At 31.9% G+C, this 25,619-nt stretch overlaps 1 protein-coding gene and 2 pseudogenes across 1 annotated transcript; 1 reads left to right on the top strand and 2 right to left on the bottom strand.

The window, feature by feature from the left end:
• Positions 1-1,843: 1,843 nt before the first annotated feature.
• Positions 1,844-4,943, bottom strand: LOC120135078 (annotated as a pseudogene).
• A 1,363-nt stretch (positions 4,944-6,306) lies between these two features.
• LOC120135067 (protein GLUTAMINE DUMPER 5-like) lies at positions 6,307-7,451 on the bottom strand. Its single transcript, XM_039151431.1, has one exon. The coding sequence runs from the start codon at positions 7,360-7,362 to the stop codon at positions 6,829-6,831; it is 534 nt and encodes a 177-aa protein (XP_039007362.1). The 5' UTR covers positions 7,363-7,451; the 3' UTR covers positions 6,307-6,828.
• Positions 7,452-20,658: 13,207 nt separating this feature from the next.
• On the top strand, positions 20,659-22,653 carry LOC120135235 (annotated as a pseudogene).
• The last annotated feature ends 2,966 nt before the right edge of the window (positions 22,654-25,619 follow it).

Below are 25,619 nucleotides of genomic sequence, written 5' to 3'. Positions count from 1 at the left end.
TTTAGCTTTTTAGGCTAGTCTCTTTATTTACCAAGAAAAAAAAAACATGTTAATTTACTTTTAACTTTGAAATGTCAATTTATATATATAGTAAGACTTTTTATAACAAAAAATTTAACATTTTTTGTAAAACTAAAATATTTTGTTTCTAGGGTAATTGAATCTCTTAATTAATTATACCAACATATAATAATATTAGACTTTTCACGCATGGAATTGAGATACTTTCAAGAACATTACGGATAAGTAGGGTCTTTTACTAGCTATCGTCGCAAGTTGTCAGTCTCCATCATCCTTTGATCGGGCAAAAATTCAAGTCCTCACAAAAGCTGATGCGAGAATTGATACGATGGTTGAATTGAAGGTTGGTGACAACTTCTTCAAGGTCATGGTGCATGAGATAGAGCCTTCATTCAAACCGAATTCTTGGGCTACTAAAGAAGACGAGTCTCTTTAGATCTTGTCTCTTCATTCGTGGTTTTGTTTTAGTCTATATGATTGTAGGTGTTGCTTTTATTTGTATTATGTTTTGTGGCGTTGTTTTAGTCCTACTGCTAGTGGTGTAATTAGTAGTATGGTGATTTGATTGTGGCTTTAGATGAGGGTATTTGAGGTTTAGGTGTTTATTGTAATGGGGTATATCACCATGAGAGGATATTCCGTGGTGTCTTTTGTATCGGGTATTATTATTAATAAAATATGAGGTACTTTTTTCTTCCTTCCAATGTTCGTTAACATACTTTTAGTATGGGAACGAATATGAAGGGAGTTTTTAATGAGACCTCTAACTTCTATCAAAAAAATAATAATATTAGACTCAAGAAATTTGAACGAAATTAAGTAATTTAATATTTGTAGATCTCATTATTATGATGAGGATGAGGAAAATGATAGGCTATGAAATTTCTTGTTAGTTTCCCGTTCCGACGAGTTATGGCAATGCATTTGTATTTTAGCTATAAAATCCTCAGTCAATTAGAACATACCTAAGACCCAATTGAGATTTATATAAAAATTTACAAATTACCTAATGACTCAATTAAAAGAATGTTGGGAACACGAAATCCATATAGCTATTAAAGGCTCGACTTGGGTTGGTATTTTTTAAGAGAAATTTGAATATAAGAGTTAGTCACCGACCTATTAAAAGATTGTTGTTTTTTCTTAAGGTTCTGAGTTTGAACATCGTTGATTAAGTTGTTATTTCTTGATTTCCCAAATTTGAACATTGTGCATGCATAAGTATGAGCATTAATTGTCAAATAGTTAAATTTTTTTAAATAGATATACCTTATATTCACCTCATAATTATAATAATTATAAAAATAAGAGTTAGTCATTATAGTCTAATCATATACTTGAATTTAATTATTTGCTCACATTGATACTTGAAATTGATTTTATAGTACATACTTAATAGTTTTTTTTACCTAATTAGTTATCTGAAACTGATTTTTTTAGATCGATGCCTAAATTTGACTTTTAGGTTTAATATATTACTTGTAATTTTTTTGTTCAATTAGTTATTACATTTGAAATAAGAAGATTTAATTTTACAAAATTTAAAAAATTACATGAATTCGTCTAAATCTGTTAATTTGAACAATAAATAAATAAATAAATCAAGTTCAGATACCCAATTGGATAAAGAAAATTAGAAGTACCAAATTAAACTAAGAAGACAAATTTAGGTACCGATTTTAAGCCAAAAACTCAAGTTGATACACCTAATTGTACAACCTTTCAAAAAGCACCCTTCAATTTTCCGAATTCCGAACCAAGTTTAAAACACCATCTATTATCAATTCAAATTGTACAATCACAACCTAAGAAAATGAAATCACATGCCAACTATTACTTAACCACCTCCAGATTTGAGCGTGTTACTTAACCTGCATAACAATTTTATCATATCATATGGAACCTCAATAAAACATCAGCAACAAGTAATATCAGTAACATAAAAGATTACAAGTGCTGTGCCTGTACATGGCATCATGAGGAAATTTATTCTTTATGATCTCATTAATATTATGATGTTGTGAAATGATATGCGTTCACATCGATACCTAATTTGATGAAACATCTATGACAGATTATTGTTCATGTTGCTTTCAAATTTCCCTAGTTTTTTTCCCTCCGTGCAAGATGGAATCACAAATGCATAACCTTAAATCGGCAACACCCACAAAAGTTCCTATAAAAACCAATTTCTCAATATAAACTAAACTCTTATTAGTACTAAGCATCTCTCATGACCAGAGGCCAGACCAGACATAAAGTTCTTATATAGTTGTATGGCAACGAAAACTATTGAGTAACCAGAGATAAACAAATGCCACAAATGTTTGACTTGACAGAACCTTACTTACCAGTCCATGCCCTCGAAAGTCCTTCACCCTTTACTGCACATGTTTTAAATATTGCCCACTGACGACTTTTTAATTTGTGCATCTCCAAAGCATCGGTCACAGCAGCAGCATCAAGTGCACCAGGTAGATCCTGCTCATTCAAACACAGTGTTTACGATTTGAAAAGATTTTGAAAACCTTGCATTATCCACAGTGATAAACAATTTGTTACGACAACTTTTCCAGCTTTGAATGGTATAGCATAGGGCAGTTATAGTGTTCACCTGCTTGTTTGCGAAAATTAGAACTATTGCACATCCTCCTGCTCAACAGTTTAATGATAAGTGTCAGCATCTACCATATGACATTAAAGGAGTTCATCAGGAGTTGAGGGAAATCTGACTAGCCATAGGAATACCTCTAAAATGGCATGAAATTCTTCTTTGGCTATTCCAATTCTATCAGTGTCACTTGAATCGACAACGTAAATTATTGCTTGTGTATTTGGGAAATAACATCTCCAGTATGGCCTGTAGCAGATATAAAAAGAAAAGTGGAAGATGAGTGTTGAAGTCAATCGGTGAGTTCATTGCAAAATGAACAGTACATTTCCCGATAAAAGCACTAAAATGATCCACAAAGAAAGCAAATTGGAAATGAAAGATTCCAAAAAGCAGAAAACAGAACATCCAATTGAGGAAATAAGGGAAAAGATTCTAAATCTTCTCTTATATACCTCATTGTTTCAATTAAAGAGCAGCACAAAAAACCCACAAAATACCCGCATTTCAAATGAAGTAAACAAAGGAAGTAAAGTAACTCAGAGGTTATATATCCTTAGTTAAGGCTACTTTAACTAATCACTTGAAAAATCTTATCCAAACTAAATGTAATCGGATGTCTTCTCGAGAAAACAAAGCTTGAAAGCAGTTACCTGATGCTTGTCTGGCCACCTGTTAAAATAGAAAGTACATTTAATTAACCAACAAATTGGTTAAACTGAAATGTTGAAAAACGTTGGAAAGGCTTAGAGAAATTACATAAAAGATTGAAACATACGAAAGGTGATAAATGAATGTTAGAACTTAGAACTTTGAAAAGCTAAAAAAGTGATGTGCAAAACAGAGCTACATATCGAAACTCAACAATTGAAATACTTGTAAATTTATCAAGTAAGAAACATGAAGCCGAAAAACTTATTCTGCAATAGTATTATATTATTCGAAGTGTAACTAAACTTCCTAAAGGCTTTGTAGCAAATGCCAATGCAAGCAGGTAGGCCTGTAAATGAACTGAACGTTCAGCGAACCGTTCATGAACCGTGCGGCGGGAAATTCGTTTATGTTCGTTTATTTATTAAATGAACGAACATGAACAAGATTTTGCGTTCGTTTAATTAAATGAACGAACACGAACAAAGGGCTCGTTCGTTCATTTACGTTCATGAAGTTTCGATTATATGTTCGTTTATGTTCGTTCATTTATGTTAATTTATGTTCGAACAGAGGGCAAGTTGAATATGTTACGAAGATTATTGAAGTTGTTTGGATTTCAAGAAAACTGTTTTGTTGAACAAATTAACTTTAAGACTTTATTATGTTCATATAGCTTATTTATGATTTATGTATGTTTTTGTCGTATTCGAACAAATTAACTCTAAAGTTGCAGGTTATATGAATGAATTTTAAGTTGTTATTCTTGTTGTTTACTTTTTTTTACATTCATTTGTTGTGTTCGAATAAGTTTGTTTTTTGTGTTTGTGTCGTTTATATTCGTTTATTGTGTTTGTTTATGTTTATTTATTATGTTCGTTCGTTTGTGTTCGTTTACGTTTGTTTATCATTTAAATGAACAAACATAAACGAACATGAACAAAAAAAATTTGTTCGTTTATGTTCGGTTCGTTTACAGGCCTACAAGCAGGCCAACCAGATAACTATGGGTCAAAATGAAATTCAATGGTTCAATTGTAACTTGTAAGTAAACAATTAAAACCAAATTCCAATGATCAATCAAATTGAACTTCCATTCGTATAGAATAGGGAATATTCTAAAAGGATTTAAGGCTGAGCATACCGTTTCGTACAGCTACTAATATACTACCAAAATTTATCAGTTCCCCACATCATGCTTCTAATTTATTAACGGTAACTTACCTAAATCCCATACTTGAAATTTGATGTTGTTGTATTGTACAGTTTCTACATTAAACCCAATCGCTGGAAAAGAAGCCCCTTAAAACCCAGAATAATAATACTAATAAGAAAGGTATTGAATGAGTAGGTGGCAAAATCAAACCCACTTGGAATTGTAGAGACTACCTCACCCATCTGAAGCCGATCTGTCGGAAGATAACCGAAACAATACAAATTACCCAGAATCACAAAATAAAGGGAAAACAAATTCAAAAGCGATATGTATGTTTAGAAAAGATCGAAATGTTACAGAGAATAGTAGTTTTGCCGGCATTGTCAAGGCCGAGTACGAGGATTCGAGCTTCTCTGTTCCCGAATAGAGAGGAGAACATCCGAGTAAAAACAATAGCCATTTTTCCCCAATTGATTCCTTCAGCAATTACTGCCACTAATCACCACTCTATTTTAGTAGTGCGTAGTGAGTAGCATTTCCCTTGGGATAAATATGTGTTTTGATCCATCAACTTACCTCAGGTGTAATTTTATACCTGCTTTTTTAGTATAATTAAATATTTTAATTTGATTTTAAGATTCTATATAATATTCAAATTCTTTTTATTTCAATTAAGTGTTCCATTTAAATTAATTTAAATAAGTTATTGATTGCAGTATTAATTTAAATTAAGAAAATAAAATTTAAATATTATTTTGAGCTCATAAATTAAGTTTAGATACATAATTGAGGAAAAATAAATTTGAATACTAAATAAATCTTAAAAGATTCACATACCAACTATGTATTTAAGATCAAGTTTGAAAAATTATTTTTAAAATCACGTAATATTAATTAATTAAAAATAATGCATCAATTAAAAATTTACTGAAGTTGAATTTTTAAAATAATATATATTATGGTTTTCAAATTCAAATATTAATTAGATACTTAAAATTAAGTTCTGGGGTTAAATATATATAAAAAAATAAATACTTGATAATAAATTTAAAAGATAGAATATGCATTAACTCATAAAATAATTCAGTAGCAGACCTTCAAATGGAAAAGCGTCGACGGACAAAATGAACCTAACTAAAAGAAAACCCCATTTGATATACGCCTCATGAATGCCTTAACTCTTGTGCCCATCTAAGGGCCGAATCGAAGAAAGAATACCCGAGCCCGGAGGTTTGTTATTGACAACCGAGCTATGGTTGATCCATTCAATTTTATTAATCACTCATTTTTTAAACTAATTCAAAATTAACTAATATTTAATAATTTGTTGGTGTAATTCATAACGAATTAGGTTATATCATTTTATTAAATATTTGATTTTTTTTGTCAATCTTTAATAAATTAGTAAGTTAAGTTTTATCACTCGTATATGTTTTTTTATATATTGATAATGTACTAATATAAATTCAATTCAAGAATATTTTGTTATTTATTAGTATTTTAATAATTTGAAAAGGAACTTAAGAAAAAAATAGAATGGATTGTCTAAAAATCATATTTATGAAAGAATACTCTTTCATTTCAGATTACCCTAAAATAGTGTCTATATGACAAATTATTAAAGTGGGAGACGTTTCTCGTCATTTATGAAGCTTGCGTCTCTCTGTTCCACGTAGCAGCTAGAATCCACAATACTTGAAAATCGCATACTGCACTAATCAGGTGCATACTAAAATATCTCAACTTTGGAAATTGCGAAATAGTAAAATATTGAGTTATTTTTAACCACACAGATGGAGGCGTCGAGTCGCCGCGCAGCTGGAAAACTCCCCCCCCCTCCCAGCCCCTTGATTACTTGTCCCGTCACTTGTCTCCTGCAGTCCTGCTTGCTAGAGAAAACTGCTGACTTGTAATGCAATTGCATACTTTGTGAATCAACGTCCCTTTGCCCTTCCTCTTCAGTTTTCCTTTAACAGCGCTAAAACTATAACTCTTTTGAGGAATACGTGCTTTTGATTTCGAGTCACTTTTCTTTCCTTCCTTGATTCCACTATTTATAATTCATAAAAAAAAGGATCATTATTCCCATCATATTTTTATATCACATATCACTTCTTTTTTTCCTCTTGTTTCTCAGCCGATTTGTGCTTAGCAAATACACCACCAGGGACTTGAGTTTGCTTTGTTTATGGAATTTAGATGTGATTTGGGAAGAGAACTTGAGCCTTTCTCATCAAAATTTACATTTTCCGACTATCATAATCGATTAAAAAAAATGTGGAAGAAGAAAGGAAAAATAAAAAACAGTAAAAAATCTCACTCTCTCCAAAGAGAGACCAAACTAAAAAATTAAGAAAAGAAACTAAGAACTAAGCTCACCGGTTTAATTTTAGTCAGGGGTTGTTTGGCTGTCATGGTTCTCGTGGTTTTCAGAGTTATCTGTTATAGTTGGCAATCGTTCATCATCGTCCCTGCCCATCTCTTCTTTCACTTTCTCACCGTTTACAGGTTTCTCCGGTCCTTCATTTTCGTCAGGCTTACCATATTTAACACCGAACGAGGAAGTTTTAGTGCATACAGGGGTAGCCAAGAACGTGGGCTTCTCCTCGCCAGCCATTATAACCAGAATTTTCTCCTCATAAACCTTCACTGGCTTGGTTGATTCACCTTCATTTTCACATCTTTCTACATCCCTTTCGGCGTCACCGCCTTCACCGTGGTTGTTCAAACGACCGGAAAGTCGCCAGTAGGAGCAAGCTAAGTTCAAGAGAGCAAAAGCAATGAGACCCAGCATCGCTGCTAGGCCTCCAAATAGGTATGGCACGGGTGAGTTCCATGGAGAGCGAGGTTGCGCCATTGCCGGCGGTGACAATGAGGGCATAGTTGATGCTTCTACTGTGTTACCGCTGCTAATAGGCCTCATATTTAATGTTTCTTTATAGACTTCGATTTGTTGTTAATGGATAAAGGTGGTTGTTTGGTTGAGGTAGAGGAGGAGAAGAAGAAGGGTGTGAACCTACAAAGCCGAGAAGGCAATGACTGTTATTTATAAGTAGGGAAAGTGAGGGAACTCAAAAATTAAGTTATATATATATATATATATATATAAAATTAAACATGCTATTGATTAGGTTGGAGTAGGGGTGTAAACGAGTCGAGTCGAGATCGAGTAGTTCTGAGCTCGACTTGACTCGAAAACTCTAAAATGAAATTCGATTCGACTCGAAAACTCGCGAGTTTAAAATTTTTAAGCTCGACTCGACTCGAACTCGAAATCCTGAACTGAAGCTCGTGAGCAGTTAGAAAATGCTCGAAATGAAGAAAAAAAATTCTTAAACTTAACTCGATTGAAGCCTTAAACTCAAACTCGAACCTTAAATACATGAAAATCTTACAGTATTTTTTTTTAAAAATCAATACATAAATATTAATATTATTAATAATTATTTAAAAAAAATAAAATCGTAATATATTATGTTTTCGAGCTGCTCAAGAGCTTTTTGAGTCGAATATCAAGTAGCTCGTTTCGGCTCATTAAGAACTCGAGTCGATCTCCAGCTCGAGTCGAGTCCATTCGATCTGAATATTTATCAAATTGATCTCAAGTAACTCACGATTTGTCTCGTATCATGCCCTGTTTATACGTTGTTTTTCATCCACTCTAAAACGATGGTAGGAACAAGGGTGCGCTGTGATGTCGGCTCAGGTCAGATCTGCTGCATCCGGGTAGTGACCCTAATGGACCATGGTGCGTTGTGGTCGGCCCTGAAGGCTAAGAAGAATTGGATCCACAGTGCTGATGCGGGTCCCGATGAGCCACCAATGGCAGCTATGTGTCATAGGAGGCATTAGCATTTTCCATAGATAAATTTGTATTGGTTTTTGGCCATGAAGATTTTTAAAATAGTACGTTGTTTGTTTATTTCTGAATGATTAAATATTGAATGATTCAGAGGCTTTGTATGAATAAGCTCTAAATATGATATGTTATTTGATAATGGCTCTGAATCATTCAGAATATATTTTTGTGTTGAATCATTCAGCACTGTTTTGCTGAATCAGTCAGTACTGAATCATTCAGAGGTGAGAAACAAACACGTTGAATACTGAACGATTCAGCATTCAACGTTAAATGATTTCATTCAGAGCCAAACAAACAGCCCCTAAGACCTAAGCTAAAAAAAAGTTCCTTACATCTTACTTGATTTGAAAGTTGGTGGATGCTGATTCTATTATTTCATTTCAAATCTTTAAAGAGTCTCCATTCCCGTCTTTTAAATGAAAAAATAATAATAATCGTGATAATTTAATATAATAATTTAACAATTCGTTATTGATTGAATTTGCACTAATTATTATAAATCGTCAATATATAAAATATGCTCGTGTTTTTAAGATGGAATCAAGAATGAATCGATTTGGATATAATCCGATGATGTTGTTGCTATTTGACAAAGAATGGGAAATTGGCTTCTTATGCTTGATTGTGAAACAATATTCTTTAACCCCAAATATATAATTTTATTATGGACCCCTTTTGGCATATTGACTTAGTTGCTGATGACGCTACTGATATGCTCGGGAAGATTACAACAATAAAATCATATTCTCATATGCAATAGAGTAAGGGGAGATAGGGTAGTAGGCTGCCCCCAACGTCAGGTTGAGAGTAGCTTCCGTAGAAGACCTCCGACAGTCAAAAAATTAAAAATATAGATAAAATGCAATGCATGTATAAATAAAATAAATACATAGTTAAACAGAATAAAATAAATACATAGTTAAACAGTCTTCATATGCAGTCATCATATGCACGTCTGTAATGGAAAGTAATAATCATTTGATCTGTAAATTTACACTGTTTCTACTGAATACATATATTGTCATTTGAAGATATGTACTTGTAATAATCATAGTAGAATTTAAACTATTAATTAAACGTCACATCCGAAGACATATTATCATAACGTTTATGCGGGTATTTGACAATTTATTATTTTTGCCTTAACAGAGATAATTGTTTGTACTGTTATTTACTTTGAAAACTTAACATGATTGTGTTCAATTAATCCACCACTGTGCCAGTGATTATAAGAGGGAGGCACTTGGATCTTTCGTGTATACTTCCGGCCGGGAGGGGGGTCCATACAAAATTTTAGGGGCACTCAGTCCAAATTGCTGAGATCAACCACAATCATTTAAGCAATAATAAAGAAGATAAATAATGAGAGCAATATCTTTGTGGGGAAAGTGGGTGACAGTATTGGGATGCCAAGAATATATTGTGGCTCTCCATTCATTTCGTGATCAATAGTTTTGTCATTTGATCTCATCGTGTCTTCATATCCATGATTAAACTCAATGAGCAAAATTATAGACCAGGCCAGGGGTCGATTCATAAGCTGTACCAATGACCAGATGGTCAGCAATTAATTAGATTAGTTGAAAAGAACCAAATGGTCAGGTGTTTTGTTCAAATTGAAAAATATATATTCACCACACAATATGTCCATGCCAAAGTATCTGTTCGCATGCATGGTTTTAAAAGAGTCAATGACATGTGAACAGTTGAGTGCGAAGACCATATTCACCTTCAAAAGTCAAACAACATTTGCTATGATCAAATGAGTTTCCGGCCACGGGCAAGTTTTGAAAGCGATTTAATGAGCCCAACCTACGCATCACCAGGAAGAATAATGACTCAGTGTGGACATTAAATGAACAAAATTTAGTTGAGTGACTCACAGGAAAGAGGTTCACCCGTGAAATCTAGTTGGACCAACCCTTGCAGCAGCCACCAACTCATCATTCTGACGAGGATTTCGCATTTACTAGCATTTATTGACGTCATAGTCGCCATTGAGTTATTCACAGGTTACAGGTAAGATATTTGATGAGTCGGGTATATTGCAGTATTAGCCATTATATTAACCTCACTTTCTTCATTGCTTTTCGGTTTTAGCTTCAACTACGATGATAGTGGGTGGCACATAATTGAGGAAGCCATGGGGTCGTTGTCCTGATGAAAGTACCCCAACAACATAAATTATCGTAATGGGCGTCCCCTTCCATTTCCTATCTGTCATGTCCGTACCAATTATTTGGCAGTATTCAGTCTCTCTCTCTGCATCATTTGGCATGATTAAACTTTGAACCAAATATCAAGCATGGATAATAAAATTCAAATATATACCTTATTGATTCAATTAGATCTTTCTTAAATGGATGCGCATAATAAATTCGATGATTAAGATTAAATCACATAAAAAATATAAATATAATCAGTATCCATTAAAATGAATGTTTTTAATATATATATAACATAAAATAAAGGTAGTTCTCAACTCCATCCACTACATTATTTACTTCAACTCGATATTATAGCTTTTAGTGATTCATTGGTTATAGATGAGCTATTTATAGTTCAATATGAATAACATAAGTGAAAAATAAGATAGAAAAAAAAGGTAAAGTGTCCGAATAAGATAGTAAAAAAAGGTAAAGTATCCAAATGGTCCCCGACTATAGGGTGTTGCTTTGTTGAGTACCTCAACTATTAAAAGTTACAAAATAATCTCCAACTATAGAGTGTTGCTTTGTTGAATGCCCTGATTATAAAAAACTACAAAATGGCCAATTGGCTATTTATATGTTTCAAACTTGTATTTTTCCATTAAAAATTTGACGACTTTTTGAGTTAGATGTTAACTTGTTGATTGAGATATGATAAAATCTGATCTCATTATCGTTTAAAGTGTATTTTATAGATCAAGTATCCGTTTATATTATGTTGTCGAGTTGGTGCTTATTATGTCATCAAACCAGTGCTTAAAAATAATAATGGTGTAAGTAGACATCATTAAAATATAATTTTACCATATCTCAGTTAGAATGTTAACGTACAGCTCAAACGATTATCAAATTTTTAATAGAAAATGACGAATTCGAAACATATGAATAGTCGAGTGATTATTTTATAACTTTTAATAGTTGGGGCTCAACAAAATAATACACTATAATTAAGAGATCATTTCATAATTTTTAATAATCGGATGACTCAATAAAATAACACTCTATAATTGATGCAAACTTTAAAAAAAATTATACATCTAGTAAGTATCTGGTCAGCAATAAACTAATGCACATAAAAACCACTTCAATAAACTAATGCAGAAAATTATATATATTGGAGTTTGTGGGGTCTGATCAGCATTAAGTTCCCACAAATTAAGCAAATGTAAATCTAGTAGTATACAATACCATATTAAACTTGGTAAGATAACACTGGATAGAATTGAAGGTACTAAAAAGCAACAAACCGGGGACTGATCAGGTGGAAGATGAGTCAGGATGGGACCCAAGAAATAATCGAGGATAAAGAGGAATTTGGAGTTTTTGGAGTTACCGATGACAAAATAAAATATTTTCCAATGAATTTTGTCTTAATTTGATTTAATAGAATGTTTTTTCTTAAATTGATTTTTAAATGGATATTTTGATTTTATTTTTTAATATTTTGAAGTGATTATAAGATAATATATATTTATAATTTTTTTAATTATGAATAATGTATAAATATCTTACAAATGTAACCTTTCGAATCAATAACTTCAAAAGATAACATTACTTCTTTTAATCACCGAATCTTATCAACAAATTCACTAATTGTAACTTAGTTCTCTGTACATTGTTATAAATAAACAAACCTGCGATATATTTATTCATTCTTTTGATTATAAAAAAGAAGTGCATTATTCAATTTCTCTCTTTCAATTGCGATGACCCAAATTCATAAGGTGCACTTTGAAATAGTTGAAGATCCCACGAAGGTAGAGTAGTTCCATTCAATAACACCACCATGGAGCACTTTATGCTATTGCCTGCCACCTAGGTCCCATTGCTCTCGGACTTTGGCGCATTGTTGGACCAAAATGAAAACATAGCTAAGCATCCAACAAATATACCGTACAGTGACAAAGCCACCGCACTTGGGTACCTTCATTAATCGTGACCGACTGTTCCTCCTTAATTATTTTCCTTACCCTTCACCCCAAGTTACATTTGGAAGGGTTTTTGGCTCTATCTCCTTGATAAGACTCAAACAATCAATCTCCACTGATATACATGCAGTGGTGGACGTACGTGAACTTCATGTTGGGAACGTGTTTATCTTAAAATCTAAATTAATTTAAGTTAATTATTAATTTTATTGATGATATTTATTCTAAAAAATATTTTTGAATATGTCGGGTGTATGTATGTCTTTGTTCCTAAGAAAACATTTGTAATAATTAATCTTCTATTTAATCATATCATTTACATAAAAAAAATTGTCTCCCTTTCTACACTTGTATGAAACTATTTTGATGCTTTGTGTTTTTTTATGTGTAAGTGTTTAATCAATTATTATTCGTTTCTCTTCTCCGTAAGCCGTTTGAGCATGAAAAATGCCCATTAACTTTTTCTTATTCTTGATTGAATTTGATGGGGTCACTTTGCTTTTGTACATCTTTGTAATATAATCATATTCCAATTTTCACTATAGCAAAATGGGTTTATAACGGTATTTTTAGCAGTGTTTTTAGAACAAACGTCGATAAACACTCGTATGTTAGTGACATTTTTAAATAAACGCCGCTAAAGACTGTACTTTAGTGGCATTTTTTTATTAAAAAAACCGCTAAAGACTCGTGCTTTAGAGGCATTTTTATACAAACACTGCTAAATACTCGTGTTTTAGTGGCGTTTTTATACAAATGTCGATAAAGACGCGTGCTTTAGTGGCATTTTTATACAAACACTGCTATAGACTCATACTTCAGTGGCTTTTTTATACAAACCCCCCTATAGACTCGTACTTTAGTGGCGTTTGTGTTTACAAATGCCGCAAGTTTACAGTTTTTAAATCCCTCCTCCTTTAACCCTTTTTCATTTTTCCCACTTCACATATTTTTTCATTCCCGCCAAAAGTTAAACATAAACCCCTAAATGAAGCATCTCTATCTAGAAATTGAAACCCAATGGATCCGGCGAAATTGAGCGAGCTCAAGAAGTTCATCCAACTTTGCAGATTTAATCCTTCCATTCCCAACGATCATTCCCTCTCATTCCGCTACTTTCTCGAAAGGTATTTTCAATTTTCATTCTCTTTCTCTTTGTTTCAGTCATTAATAACAAGAAATTTCTGTACTACCCCCAACCCGTACCCGACCCGGATACGAGTCCGATGTGTCACATTGACTTTTCCAAAACATTTACTTTAATAAAAGAATGATAAATTTCAAATTTATTTAAAACAATTGGTTTACAAAACTGATCAGAGCGTATATAATTCAAAATATTAATTACATGCCAACTACTTTCAATAAAACAAAATACATATAATTCAAGTCTTTTCTGATATGAACTTTGTAAATGAGAGGCTGACTTGTCGTGCTCCTCTAAGCTTCTCTTCTTGCTTTCCAGAATCTACGTGTGAAACACTCACACGCTAAGTGATGACTTAGTGAGGCATAAATAAACTTACTATAACATATCATTACTAATTCCTACTATGCACACTTCATGTAGTCATAATAAACTATATAACACATTATGCATCAAAACATAAATACATACATATACATATCATTTCATTATCCTTATTATTATTCTTATCATTATTAGCCTTATTACCATTCATATCTCTTAGTTATAAGCTCTTGTACCTAACATTATTAACCAAACAATGTACACATTGTCATATAATTTCTGTAATGCATTTCATATAATAAAAACATATACATCACATGTAATATGTTTATTGTTATCTCTTTATTAGCCCATGGTACACTTGTGAGAACTAAAGATATGTGAGTACATAGAGGTTGTGCACATATGCTGTCACCACAGCTCGTATAATTCCCACTAGGGGCGCGTAGGATTTGGACCACTATGTCCCGAAGGACCACTCCTTAAGAACCATATACATATTCCAATGGACCAAATAAGTGTACCGAAGTACTGCATATATGTTCCAAAGGATTACATATATATCCCGAAGAACCACGTAGAACCCTCGACTCTTGGCATGCCAATTATACCTCTAGCTCTCATGACACATAACATGGGCATTATCTTTTGTATCATTTCACATGTTCATATATTCATATCACATATACTCATAGCTTATTATCACATAGCTTTTTATCATATCATTCACATCATATAGCTTATCTCTTGTGATCAAGTAATCACATCACTTATTTTCATATAGCTCATTGTCACATGGCTTATCTCATAGACATATATTCATTTACCTTAAAATCACATAAATTATACCATTATATATATATAGTCACATAGTTGATTATCACATGGTTTATATCATATTCACATAATATGTATTCACAATAATTATATAACATATACAATAACATATATCACAAATACTCATATCAAACACATGTTTATAATCATAAATTCATGCATTCTAATATAGGAAATAGACTTATCGCAAGTCTTATTTTCATTCATCATTATATACTAACTAATATGCACTCACCTGGCCTCACTAGTCAATACCGATCTCTTATCTTTTTCTTGATGACAATTACGTGTCAACTTGTCCGGACTTTGCTCTCGATCGATATATACACGAATACACAATCCAATAAATATCGAAATTTGAATTACTTGCAAAATATCTTATCGAAGCAAACTAAATAAAGCATTAATTTCCACTTTCCAACTTAAGTAGTATCGGTACTACCAACACAGTACCGATATTTCTATGCTATGGTACCGATACCCCCCTCCGGTATCGATACCAATATTAGATTCGATGTTGTCTGGTATTGATACCCTTAACATAGTATCGATACTACTATAATATGATACCTGTAACACCCCCAACTCGTTTCTGACCCGGATACGAGTCCGAAGTGTCACATTGACTTTTCAAACATTTATTCGTATAAAATAGTGAGTAATTTAAAAAAAACTTTGATAACATTTAACTTATTCAAAACGTTTACAAAATATATCAGAGTTCATACAATTTATATCTTTAGACTACATGCCAACTACACTCTATATACAGTACCTATATTTTCTGATCTGACATTTGGTAAGGAAACTGACCTGTCTTGCTCCGCATTACTCTTTACTCTTCTCGAAACCTACGTGTGAAACAATCACACGCTAAGTCGAAGACTTAGTGAGGCATAACAACTTATAATGCACTTTATAACATATATCAATACATGCATGTTCTGTTCTATCATGTTATACCTATTCCATGCATTCTTCGTATCATATAAAATCATATCAGATTAATTACAGTAAATACATACATACACATAATTCATCATTAACAGTTTATCATGTAATCACATACTTTTATAGTTAACCTTTTCAATCAAACACTATACACACACAACATCATATCATTTCTATAACATTTATCATACCACTAACATATATTTGTTCATATCTCTGGATTAGCCCATGTACATATGTGAGAACTATCGATATGTAAGTCTATAGAGGTTGTGCACTAATGCTGTCACCACAGCTCGTATAATTGCACCGAAGTGCCGCGTAGAATTGCATCGTAGTGCCATATAACAATGTCCATAAGGACCACATATTATTCCTTAAGAATCATATACATATACTAGGGATCAAGTATGTGTCTTTCAAGACTTCATACATGTTCCACAGAATATATATATATCCCGAAGGACCGCGTAGAATTGCACCGTAGTGCCATATAATAATGTCCATAAGGACCACATATTATTCCTTAAGAATCATATACATATACTAGGGATCAAGTATGTGTCTTTCAAGACTTCACACATGTTCCAAAGAATATACATATGTCCCGAAGGACCGCGTAGACCCTCGACTCTTGGCATGCCAACTATACCCCTAGCTCTCATGACACATAACATGGGCGTTATCATTTATTTCATTTCAAATATTCACATAAACTTGTAATTCACGTATCACATATCACGTATCACATAGCTTCTTTTCATATTATCACATAGTCACATAGTTCACTTACACGTAGATCATTTCCATATAATTCACATGTCACATATATCATGTTTTCATATAATTTCTATCATTTCTCACCCAATCACATTTATTCATGTAAACATACTTATCATATCTTGTTCACATAAGATCATATACTTCATATAACATATAGAAACACCTAGAACACTTTCACGTAGCTTATATCAATTTTCAGAGTCCTTTCATATTACCTGATGACATATCTCATATAGATATATAATAACTGATATCATATTATCTACCTTATGCTCTATTTCTTTGTATTCCCATAGATTATAAATTATGCTGTATTTCTAAACATATATCATTTAATAGTATTTTTATTTAGGTACTAATTTAATCTCTTTACTTAATTCAATTTCATATATTCATTATAATCTTTTCATATAGCTCCATTATGCATATACTGTTACCCATGTTTACCTAGTTCATATCATTTCTTATAACTCACTTTCCCCATATTTTCCTATTATTACATATTTTATCTCATAACCATGTATCCACATAGTCTTATATTTCATTATCATATTACATATACTTGTTCTCCTATGACCCTTAATAAACATATATTTCTATTTCCCTACATCTCTCGACTTATCTTCTATATTCCTATAATTTCATAACTTATTTTATATCATTTTCCCTTTTTATTCACATAAACCATCTATTTATTTAGTTCAATTTCTCATGACTTCCACAATACTCTTTAATAAAACTTTGTAGCTCTTCACTATAATACATAAACCATAGTTTCCTTTAATTTATCAATCTTCCCTATATTACTTATGTATCCTTATTTATGCCTTCGAATTCATACTATTCTCTTAAAGTCTCCTAACATTCTCGTATAATCACTTATACCATATCATATGACTTATACTTGATTATCTTATTCTCTCATGTTCATTTCATTTCTTATGACTCTATCATATAACTTATCTCATGTTCTTCCATTATTACATATTAAAGTCGTACATACATCATATAGCATATACAAAGCATATCATTATCTTAAGTCATGCATACATACAATCAATGTAATACAGATAATCACATATAGTTATAACCACACATAATCATGTCCATGACTTCATGCATATTACTCTAGGAAATAGACTCATCGCAAGTCTTATTTCCATTAAACACTACATATCACTAGTATGCACTCACCTTGGCCTCACTAGTCAATTTCAATCTCTTATCTTTCCCTTGATCGATCTTACTTGCCAAATGTTCCGGAATTGCTTTACGCGCAGAATCTACATAAATGTACATTTTGAGGCAATTATTAGATACCTACACCTTGTAATTGGATACTAGCAACTTAAACGAACTTATTAAACCAATATTCCCATGTTTCCTTTAGGGGGAATCGGTTCCCTACTAAGGGGGTATCGATTCCCTCATGACATTCTGGAAATTTTTGTTCGTTTGAAGGGGTATCGGTTCCCCTTGAATGGGTACCGATTCCCCTTGCCCAGAAATCATATTTCAGCCCGAAAATTACTTCATTTCCTCTCAAACACTTCATATATCATCCCCTTTTCATTCTTAACTCTAGTACACATACTTAAACCAATCTATATTCATTTATTTCATCTTAAACCTCAAAATCCTATATTCCATATGAGATTCAAAAATCATACCAAATTTTTAATGTGTTCTAATTCCAATTCTAACACTTCATATTTCTTAATTAGATTGATGAAAAGTCAAATTCATCCATAAAACTTCAACAACCATACCATATCAAAATTCCATCTTAAAACTCATATTGCAAATTCATTCATAATTCCTTTTATCTTATTGTTTAAATCACATATAAGCTTTCCTTAAGCTTATTTAATACCCAAATAATCAAAACCAAACTTAAAATTCAAATAATAATCAACTAATAAAACTCTCACCTTTGCCTTGCTCTCCCACGTATGAAGAATAAGAAAGGAGAAGAGAACTCTGGATGTTTCTCAAATTTCCCACGTTTATATTACCTTAAAAAGAAATATAAAAATCTTTCTGGTCAAATGACCATTTAACCCTTAATTTCCTTTAATAATTACTAATTAACCTTCATCATATATATCCAATAATCATTGAATTATTTCATTCTTATACTTTAGTCACCCAAATTCTGAAACTTTACAATTTGGTCACTAACCCGGTATTGAGGATGTTACAATACCGATACCTCCTCATTGATAACGATACTCTATGAACAATTATATGAATTTTGCCTTAGGGTATCGATACTCATTCAACCAGTATCGATACCCTACCTCAATTACTACTTTTTTTCTCTTTGAAGTATCGGTACTGAATGAACAGTACCGATACCTCTAGCCCAGAATTTACTTGTTTCACCCGAAAATCTTACCAAACTTAATTCTTATTCCATAACCTCTTTTTAGTCCTTTAAACTTAACTACACTTATTCAAATCATCTTATATCCATATAATCCATCCTCATCTTTACTAACTCAACTTAATTCTTGAAACCAATAATCTTACGAAATTTTCAACATTTTTGTAATTCATTTCTATTACTTCTATCTTCTTAATTATACATTTGACAAGTCAAATATGACTACTAAATCCATTTAATCATTCTTTTTCAATAATTCACTTAAAAACTCTTTTTACTTAATCTCTCATAACTTGTTCATCTTTGAGTTTTAAGCCACCTAAAGCTTTCCTTAATCTTTCTTATCACTCTAAGAATCAAAAGGAACCTTAAAATTAAAGAAACAATCAAATTGAATCCAACTTACCTTACCAAAGCCGCGGGAGGAAGAAGATAACCAAGCCTCCAGAGTTTTCTTTCATTTTCCTTCCTTTTCCACATGGTTAATTCTCTTATAAAGGGAAAATAAAAATCTTTATTGTCAAATGACTATTATACCCCTTCTACTTTCAAACTTTGCTCTTAATTCCAATACCAAAATTCTCCAATTAAGTCTCTAAACTTTTAATTTTTCTGAGATTGGTCACTAAGTTTCAAAAACTTTCATTTTGGTTACTAACCCAAATTTTTGGATTGTTAGAATTTCCCTCATTGTTAGTCTTGGAGAAAAGCTTCCATCCTTATCTGAAAGACATGGAGCCATGGAGCCGTGCGAACGAAAAATCATTATATGATCCATGGTTATCAAAATCGGACCGGCCGGTTCAACCGGTTAAACTGTGAACCGGTGGCCTGTCCGGTCCGATTACCTCACAAAACTGGGCTGGCAATGAACCGGCTGAAAATTGGTAAAACCGGGGGTGAACCGGCTGAAAATCGGCAAAACCGGTTTGAACTGCCGATTCACTTTTTTCTTTTAAAAAAATTAAACCAAACGACGTCGTTTGTTCAACGAGCCAAGTCAAATTCAAGTATTGTTGAGCTCGAATCGAACTCGAAAACTTTAAAAGTAAGCTCAATTCGACTAAAAAACTCACGAGCTAAAAATTATCAAGTTCAACTCGAACTCGAAATATAATATTAAAACTTGAACTCAAAAAGGCTCGAACTAAAAAAAAAATTAGAAGTTCGATTGAAGCATAAAATTTGAGCTCAATTTAAGCGAAAGAATAGTTCGCTTTGTGATCACCAAAAGGCTTCATGATTTTGAATGTCAAATTACCTCTATTATTTATAGAAGTAAGTTGAGATGTTCTTCTATGTTTCTTAGCCATGTGTGAATGTTTTGTTCTCATATTTTACTTTTTAAACTTTTGGGATGCTCTTCTATGTTTCTTAGTCATGTGAGATTGTTTTTTTTTAAATTAAACCAAATGACATCATTTGTTATGATTTTTTAAGCTCCAATTTTATTTTTTTAATTATTGTTATATAATTATATTTATTATTTAATATGTTTTATCTTAAATATTATGTTGTAGTTGATTTGAATCATTTTGTTTCACTTGATTTTATGGTTTTTAATTTATATATGTTATGACTTGTGATATTTTTATACCTTTTAATATTATAAACTTAAAAAAAGTGTTAAATATATATTAATATTGCTTTGAATATTATGTAAAATTAAAAAAAATTATTTTATATAAAATCCGGTTTAACCACGATTGAATCAGTAAACCAGTACCTTCACCGATTCAATTTCCGGTCCGATTTTAAAAACATTGATATGATCTGACAATTTTCCACCAAATGCCACGCCATTCTTTCCATATGCTTATTCTCTCCGCTACTCTCCAGGACAAGAAACTGGTAAAAATACTAGAAACCCAAGTTTCCTCTTCCTTTAATATTTCGTTTAATTCAATATTTTAGTATTGAGAAACTAGAGGCCGATAGGAATAAATCATGGGTTTTGTTTGTTATGTATTATTCAATTACGGGTTTCTATTTTTTTTCTTATTCTGGGTTTTGAATTGTGTTTTTGAGAGTTGGAAATTAAATTTGAATGTTAAGACCTACTAAGAGTATGTTTGGTTGATGGGAATTAGGGTAAACCTAAGGAGAATTAAATTAATATTTTGGTAGCTGGTGTGATATGGTGTTGTTTAAATTAAATAATAGTAGTTTGTTTGGCTACTGGATGAACTGGGTAACGTATAAAAATGGAACAAACACAAGATCTAAATTCTTCTTACAGAGTCCTTATCAGACAAGTGGTGGATTGAAGCTGTGGGAATACTTGTTGGAATTAATTAAATATGCATGATTTTATTTATATAATTTTAGATAATAAAATATTTTCTTTATTAATTAAGAAAACTGCAAGTTATTACTAGTTGAGTTAAGCGTTTCATTTTCATTCTTGTCGTATACTACGTTGATTTCAGAATCTGTGAGTATCATCCATAGTTTGTCATCTGTTTGTTTGACATTTCTTTCTGGTTTATACTACTACTAAGTTTTATCAAACATGCACCAAATATGTGGCGGTTCGTACTGGTGCTTTATGAACAGGATAGAAAAGTTCATATAAACATGTAGGGAGTTTAATTTTAATCTCTTGCCCTGTTTTGTTCTGTTTGGTCATGGATATATTGATTTGGTTATTGATTAGGTAAAAGGATCGAAAAGTAGTTTTCTTTGTATGGCATGAGGTTTAATGCCACATTGTTATGAATGGTAATTTGCTAAACACCGTTCCTCAGATCAATTGGTCTAACTTGTTTTTGGGTGTTTGTAAAGGATACCTGATAACTTTGTCAAGAGATTCAGGGATGACCATTATGTTGTTGTTGCACTCACTATTCCTGATGGCCGTGTTTGGCGTGTAGGAATAAAGAAAACTGAAAACAAGGTTTGGTGAATTCGTCGAATGTTACTATATCCATGTTGGATACTTTTTGATTTTAAGATACGAAAGAAATTCCGTTTTCAGTGTTAGTATACTTAACTTGTACACCTCGGAAATTAACTATCAGACTAATGCTCTCGTTGGTAATCAATACAATCTTGGAAGAAGATATCCGTTTGAAGAACTTGAAGACGATGAATGCCTCTCTCTGGAACTGCCTAATTTGTTTGGTGGGTCTAAACTTAACAGCTGCATAAACTTGAGTGGTGAAGTCCACCCTAATGCATCAAATGGTGCTAATAATCAGCCTATTCAGGGTATGGCCTTTCATTTAATGTATTTGAACTTAAAGAGATTTTGCTAATGAAGCAAAATTGTATTCTTCAGGTGCAAAGCTACCAAAACTGGAAAAACCGGTGAGGAAAAAGATGAATTTTGAGCCTGGTGAGACCTCCTTTGTTTTACGGTGTGTAAATATTTTAGAATTTCTCGTCAGTTGTTCGATGAAATGTAGATGAAGAGAATCCATCTCTCGTGCATGAGGATGACATGGAAATGCACAATAGATTTTAAGAAAGTGTTTCAGCCAGAAAGAGAATTGTGACTGCTGAAGAAAAAGAGAATGTACATGCTCTTTTGGTTTCAGTCTATATAGCCTTGTCTAAGTGTATATTCTGATTTTCTCTATTGCAGTATTTACCATCATGCTTTGCCGAGCAACATTTAAGTGGGGTTTCTGGATTCATTAAACTTCAGCTTCCAGATGGGAGACAGTGGCTTGTTCGGTGTCTTTATAGAGGAAGCAGGGCTAAGTTCAATCAAGGATGATATGAATTTACATTGGAGAATAATTTGGGGGAAGAAGATGTCTGTGTCTTTGATCTTCCCATATCGAGGGAATTTGTGCTCAAAAACTATATTCATAATTGGATTTAGTTGAACTATTTTGGTCATTTTATTATATTCAGATTTGGGATTTAATCTCACATAATTAGTGTTTTTTAGTAGTATTTCGGTCCTTTTCTATGTTGGAAATGATGTTTTCTAAATGTTCATATTTTAATCGGCATATATTTGAATAATTAAATAATGTCAAATTAATATTTTCAATTCGAACGTAGGACCAAAATTATAATTTGACCTAAATTTGGCTTATGTATATGTCATAACATTTAGCGACGTTTGGAAAAACGCCACTAAATATCATTACTTTTAACAGCGTTTGTAAAAAAATACTGCTAAATATCATTACATGCAGCAGCGTTTATAAAAAAACGCCGCTAAAGAACATAACCGTTAGAGGTATTTGTGGTTCACAAACGTAGCTATCTTTTGCAGTGTTAGTTTCAGCGGTACTTTAGCGCGTTTGTTTTTGCTCTACCAAAGTTTTTAGCGGCGTTTAAAAACACCGTTATATGATTGAAGAAACGCCGCTAAAAATCTATTTTGTGTAGGTTTTGGCTTATAGCCCTTATTCCTTTATTAACCATAATCTTTTGTTATCTTTAGATCATGATATTCCCAATTATATTTAGTGGCCGACTGGTTGTACCACCGGTTTAGAAAAGATCAATGCCAATGTACAAATACAATACGACTATACTATATTTACCATAATACACATCATGTAATATATCACATGATAAGTATGGAATTACTCCTAATACTATACACCTACGTTATATTAATTATTGTCTTGAACAATTTTTACCTAGAAAAAGGGAAAGGAGAATTTTGCCTTTAATGGACATTGAACCCACAATCTAAGGGAAAGAGGAAGTATGAACTAATTTTTTTTAATCATTTGCTCTATATGCTGTTGACCGTTATATTTAATTGTTTATATAAGTAATATGTCACTATTAATGCCAAAATTTTAAACTATGAAAATATGTGACCAATACATTACAATCTATTAAGATAATCATTAATACATCACACCGTATATGATTAAATATCTTGTTTATATATATATATTCTAAAAGTAGAAACTAATATCATCAGCGTCAGCTGCTTTACGAGGTTCCAATGCTTAAACTAGCAGATCCCGTTTTGGTGTCATCGAGTGATTAGCATGCTAAGGTATGGTACTAATGAAGTACTCATTGAAATTAATTAAGAAAATGAGGAATTTGTTTGACGTTAAATATAATTTATTATATTAGACAATGGGTAAAGTAGTGGATAGGGCACCTTGTATTGGCCCATATGCATTAATTCACTAATTCCAAATCAAAGGTTTGGCTGTTAGCGTCCAAACTAATCTATTAAGCTTAGACTTTTGGCTTGTTCGAATCTTTTGTCACAACACGCAATAGAAGGGAAGGGAAGGGAAGGGAAGGGAAGGGAAGGGGGGGCGGGAACGAAAGGTAGTTTAATTATAAATATATTATACTTTTTAAAAAACAAAATTTACACTATTGTCGTTAAAATAAAAATCTAGTATGACATGATATAATAACAATTTTAATATCCAAAACTTATATGATTTATTAGTTTGATTCTCATTTAGAAAATTTTAATAAAATTAATCCTTCATATTTAAAATTTTATCAATTTTATTATTTTTACAATACTTTAAAATCAAACGAGTCCGCCAAATCAAAATAATAGTTGAATAATGATATTTTACCACAAAACAACAACAAATTACCGCCAAATAATTATATTATTATATCAGATCACGCGACAAGTATGTTTAATATTTATTATTTGTTGATATATTTGTAACAGTGATTTTATTAAAAGCCTAATTATAAATATTTTTTTTAAAAAGGACTCATTTATAATCGAATAATTAGATGAGGTGTGGCTGTTGTATTTCATGGCAGGTTTCTGTAAAATTAAAGGATTGAATATATGACATAAGAGAATCAGTTGAAAGGAAATGACATAAGAATTGTGGCAAATATCTTTATTCTTTGTCACTCAAGTTTGTTATATTTATTGTGTGTGTAGGCATGAAGCAGCGGATTCTTTTACTCGTCACCCTGCCCTGCTGCTGCAGCCGCTTGTCTCTCTATCATGCCTTATCTCCATTTGGTTGTGACGATACAATGGTAGGCCACTTCAGATTTTTGTTTATAGTTTAGACACGTCTTACATACATTTACCGGATAATCCGAAACCTTTATAATTAAGATATACGTAAGATTTTAGGAGGGTGAGTTTATAAAATTTGAAGGAGTCAAACAATAAAATTTTAAGAAAAAAATTAGTTTTTTAATAAAAAAATATATCTAAAATATATAATAATTTAAATTTTTTAGAGGGACGACCCATCTCACATCCATCCCTATTTATAATTATAATCTCCGCCACTGCCTTGGATTGCAACTATCTCAAATTGCACTTCTTGAACGTGAGTGAGACATCTTCACACACACAAATGTTTCATAATGTACAGTGAAGTGTTGGGCATTTAGGCCCATTTGTTGAGTTAAAAACTAGATATATAATAATTAGAGGTCACTAAATTATGTTTAAATTAAAAAAAAATTACAAAAGAATAAATAAATTTATCGAATGTTACAAAATATCATTGAGATATTATAATAATTGTAAAAACTAACTAAATTTAATGACTATTTTATAATAATTTGTTAAAATTAAATGATCATTTTATAATAATATGATAGAAATTAATGACCCTTTATAGCAATTTGATAATTTCATGCTATTTTATAATGTTTGAATGTTTAATGACTAAAAGATCATATTATTATAGTTTACTGACTTACAGTTTATTATCCAGAAAAGAGCAGCATATGTCTTGCATGGTGATTTAAAAGCCCAGCCTTGTGATAATAACTCCATGGAGCCATTTTCGAGCCCTAATTTAGACCAATATTGAGACCCA

This window comes from Hibiscus syriacus, unplaced genomic scaffold (assembly GCF_006381635.1).
Source record: "Hibiscus syriacus cultivar Baekdansim isolate YM2019G1 unplaced genomic scaffold, ASM638163v2 tig00001825_pilon, whole genome shotgun sequence".
Lineage (NCBI taxonomy): Eukaryota > Viridiplantae > Streptophyta > Magnoliopsida > Malvales > Malvaceae > Hibiscus > Hibiscus syriacus.
The sequence above is the reverse complement of the archived record's forward strand: the minus strand, read 5'-3'. Positions and strand labels throughout refer to the sequence as shown.

Excerpts from the sequence above, each read along its gene's own strand:
- LOC120135067 (XM_039151431.1), bottom strand. The coding sequence starts at position 7,362 with ATGAGGCCTATTAGCAGCGGTAACACAGTAGAAGCATCAACTATGCCC.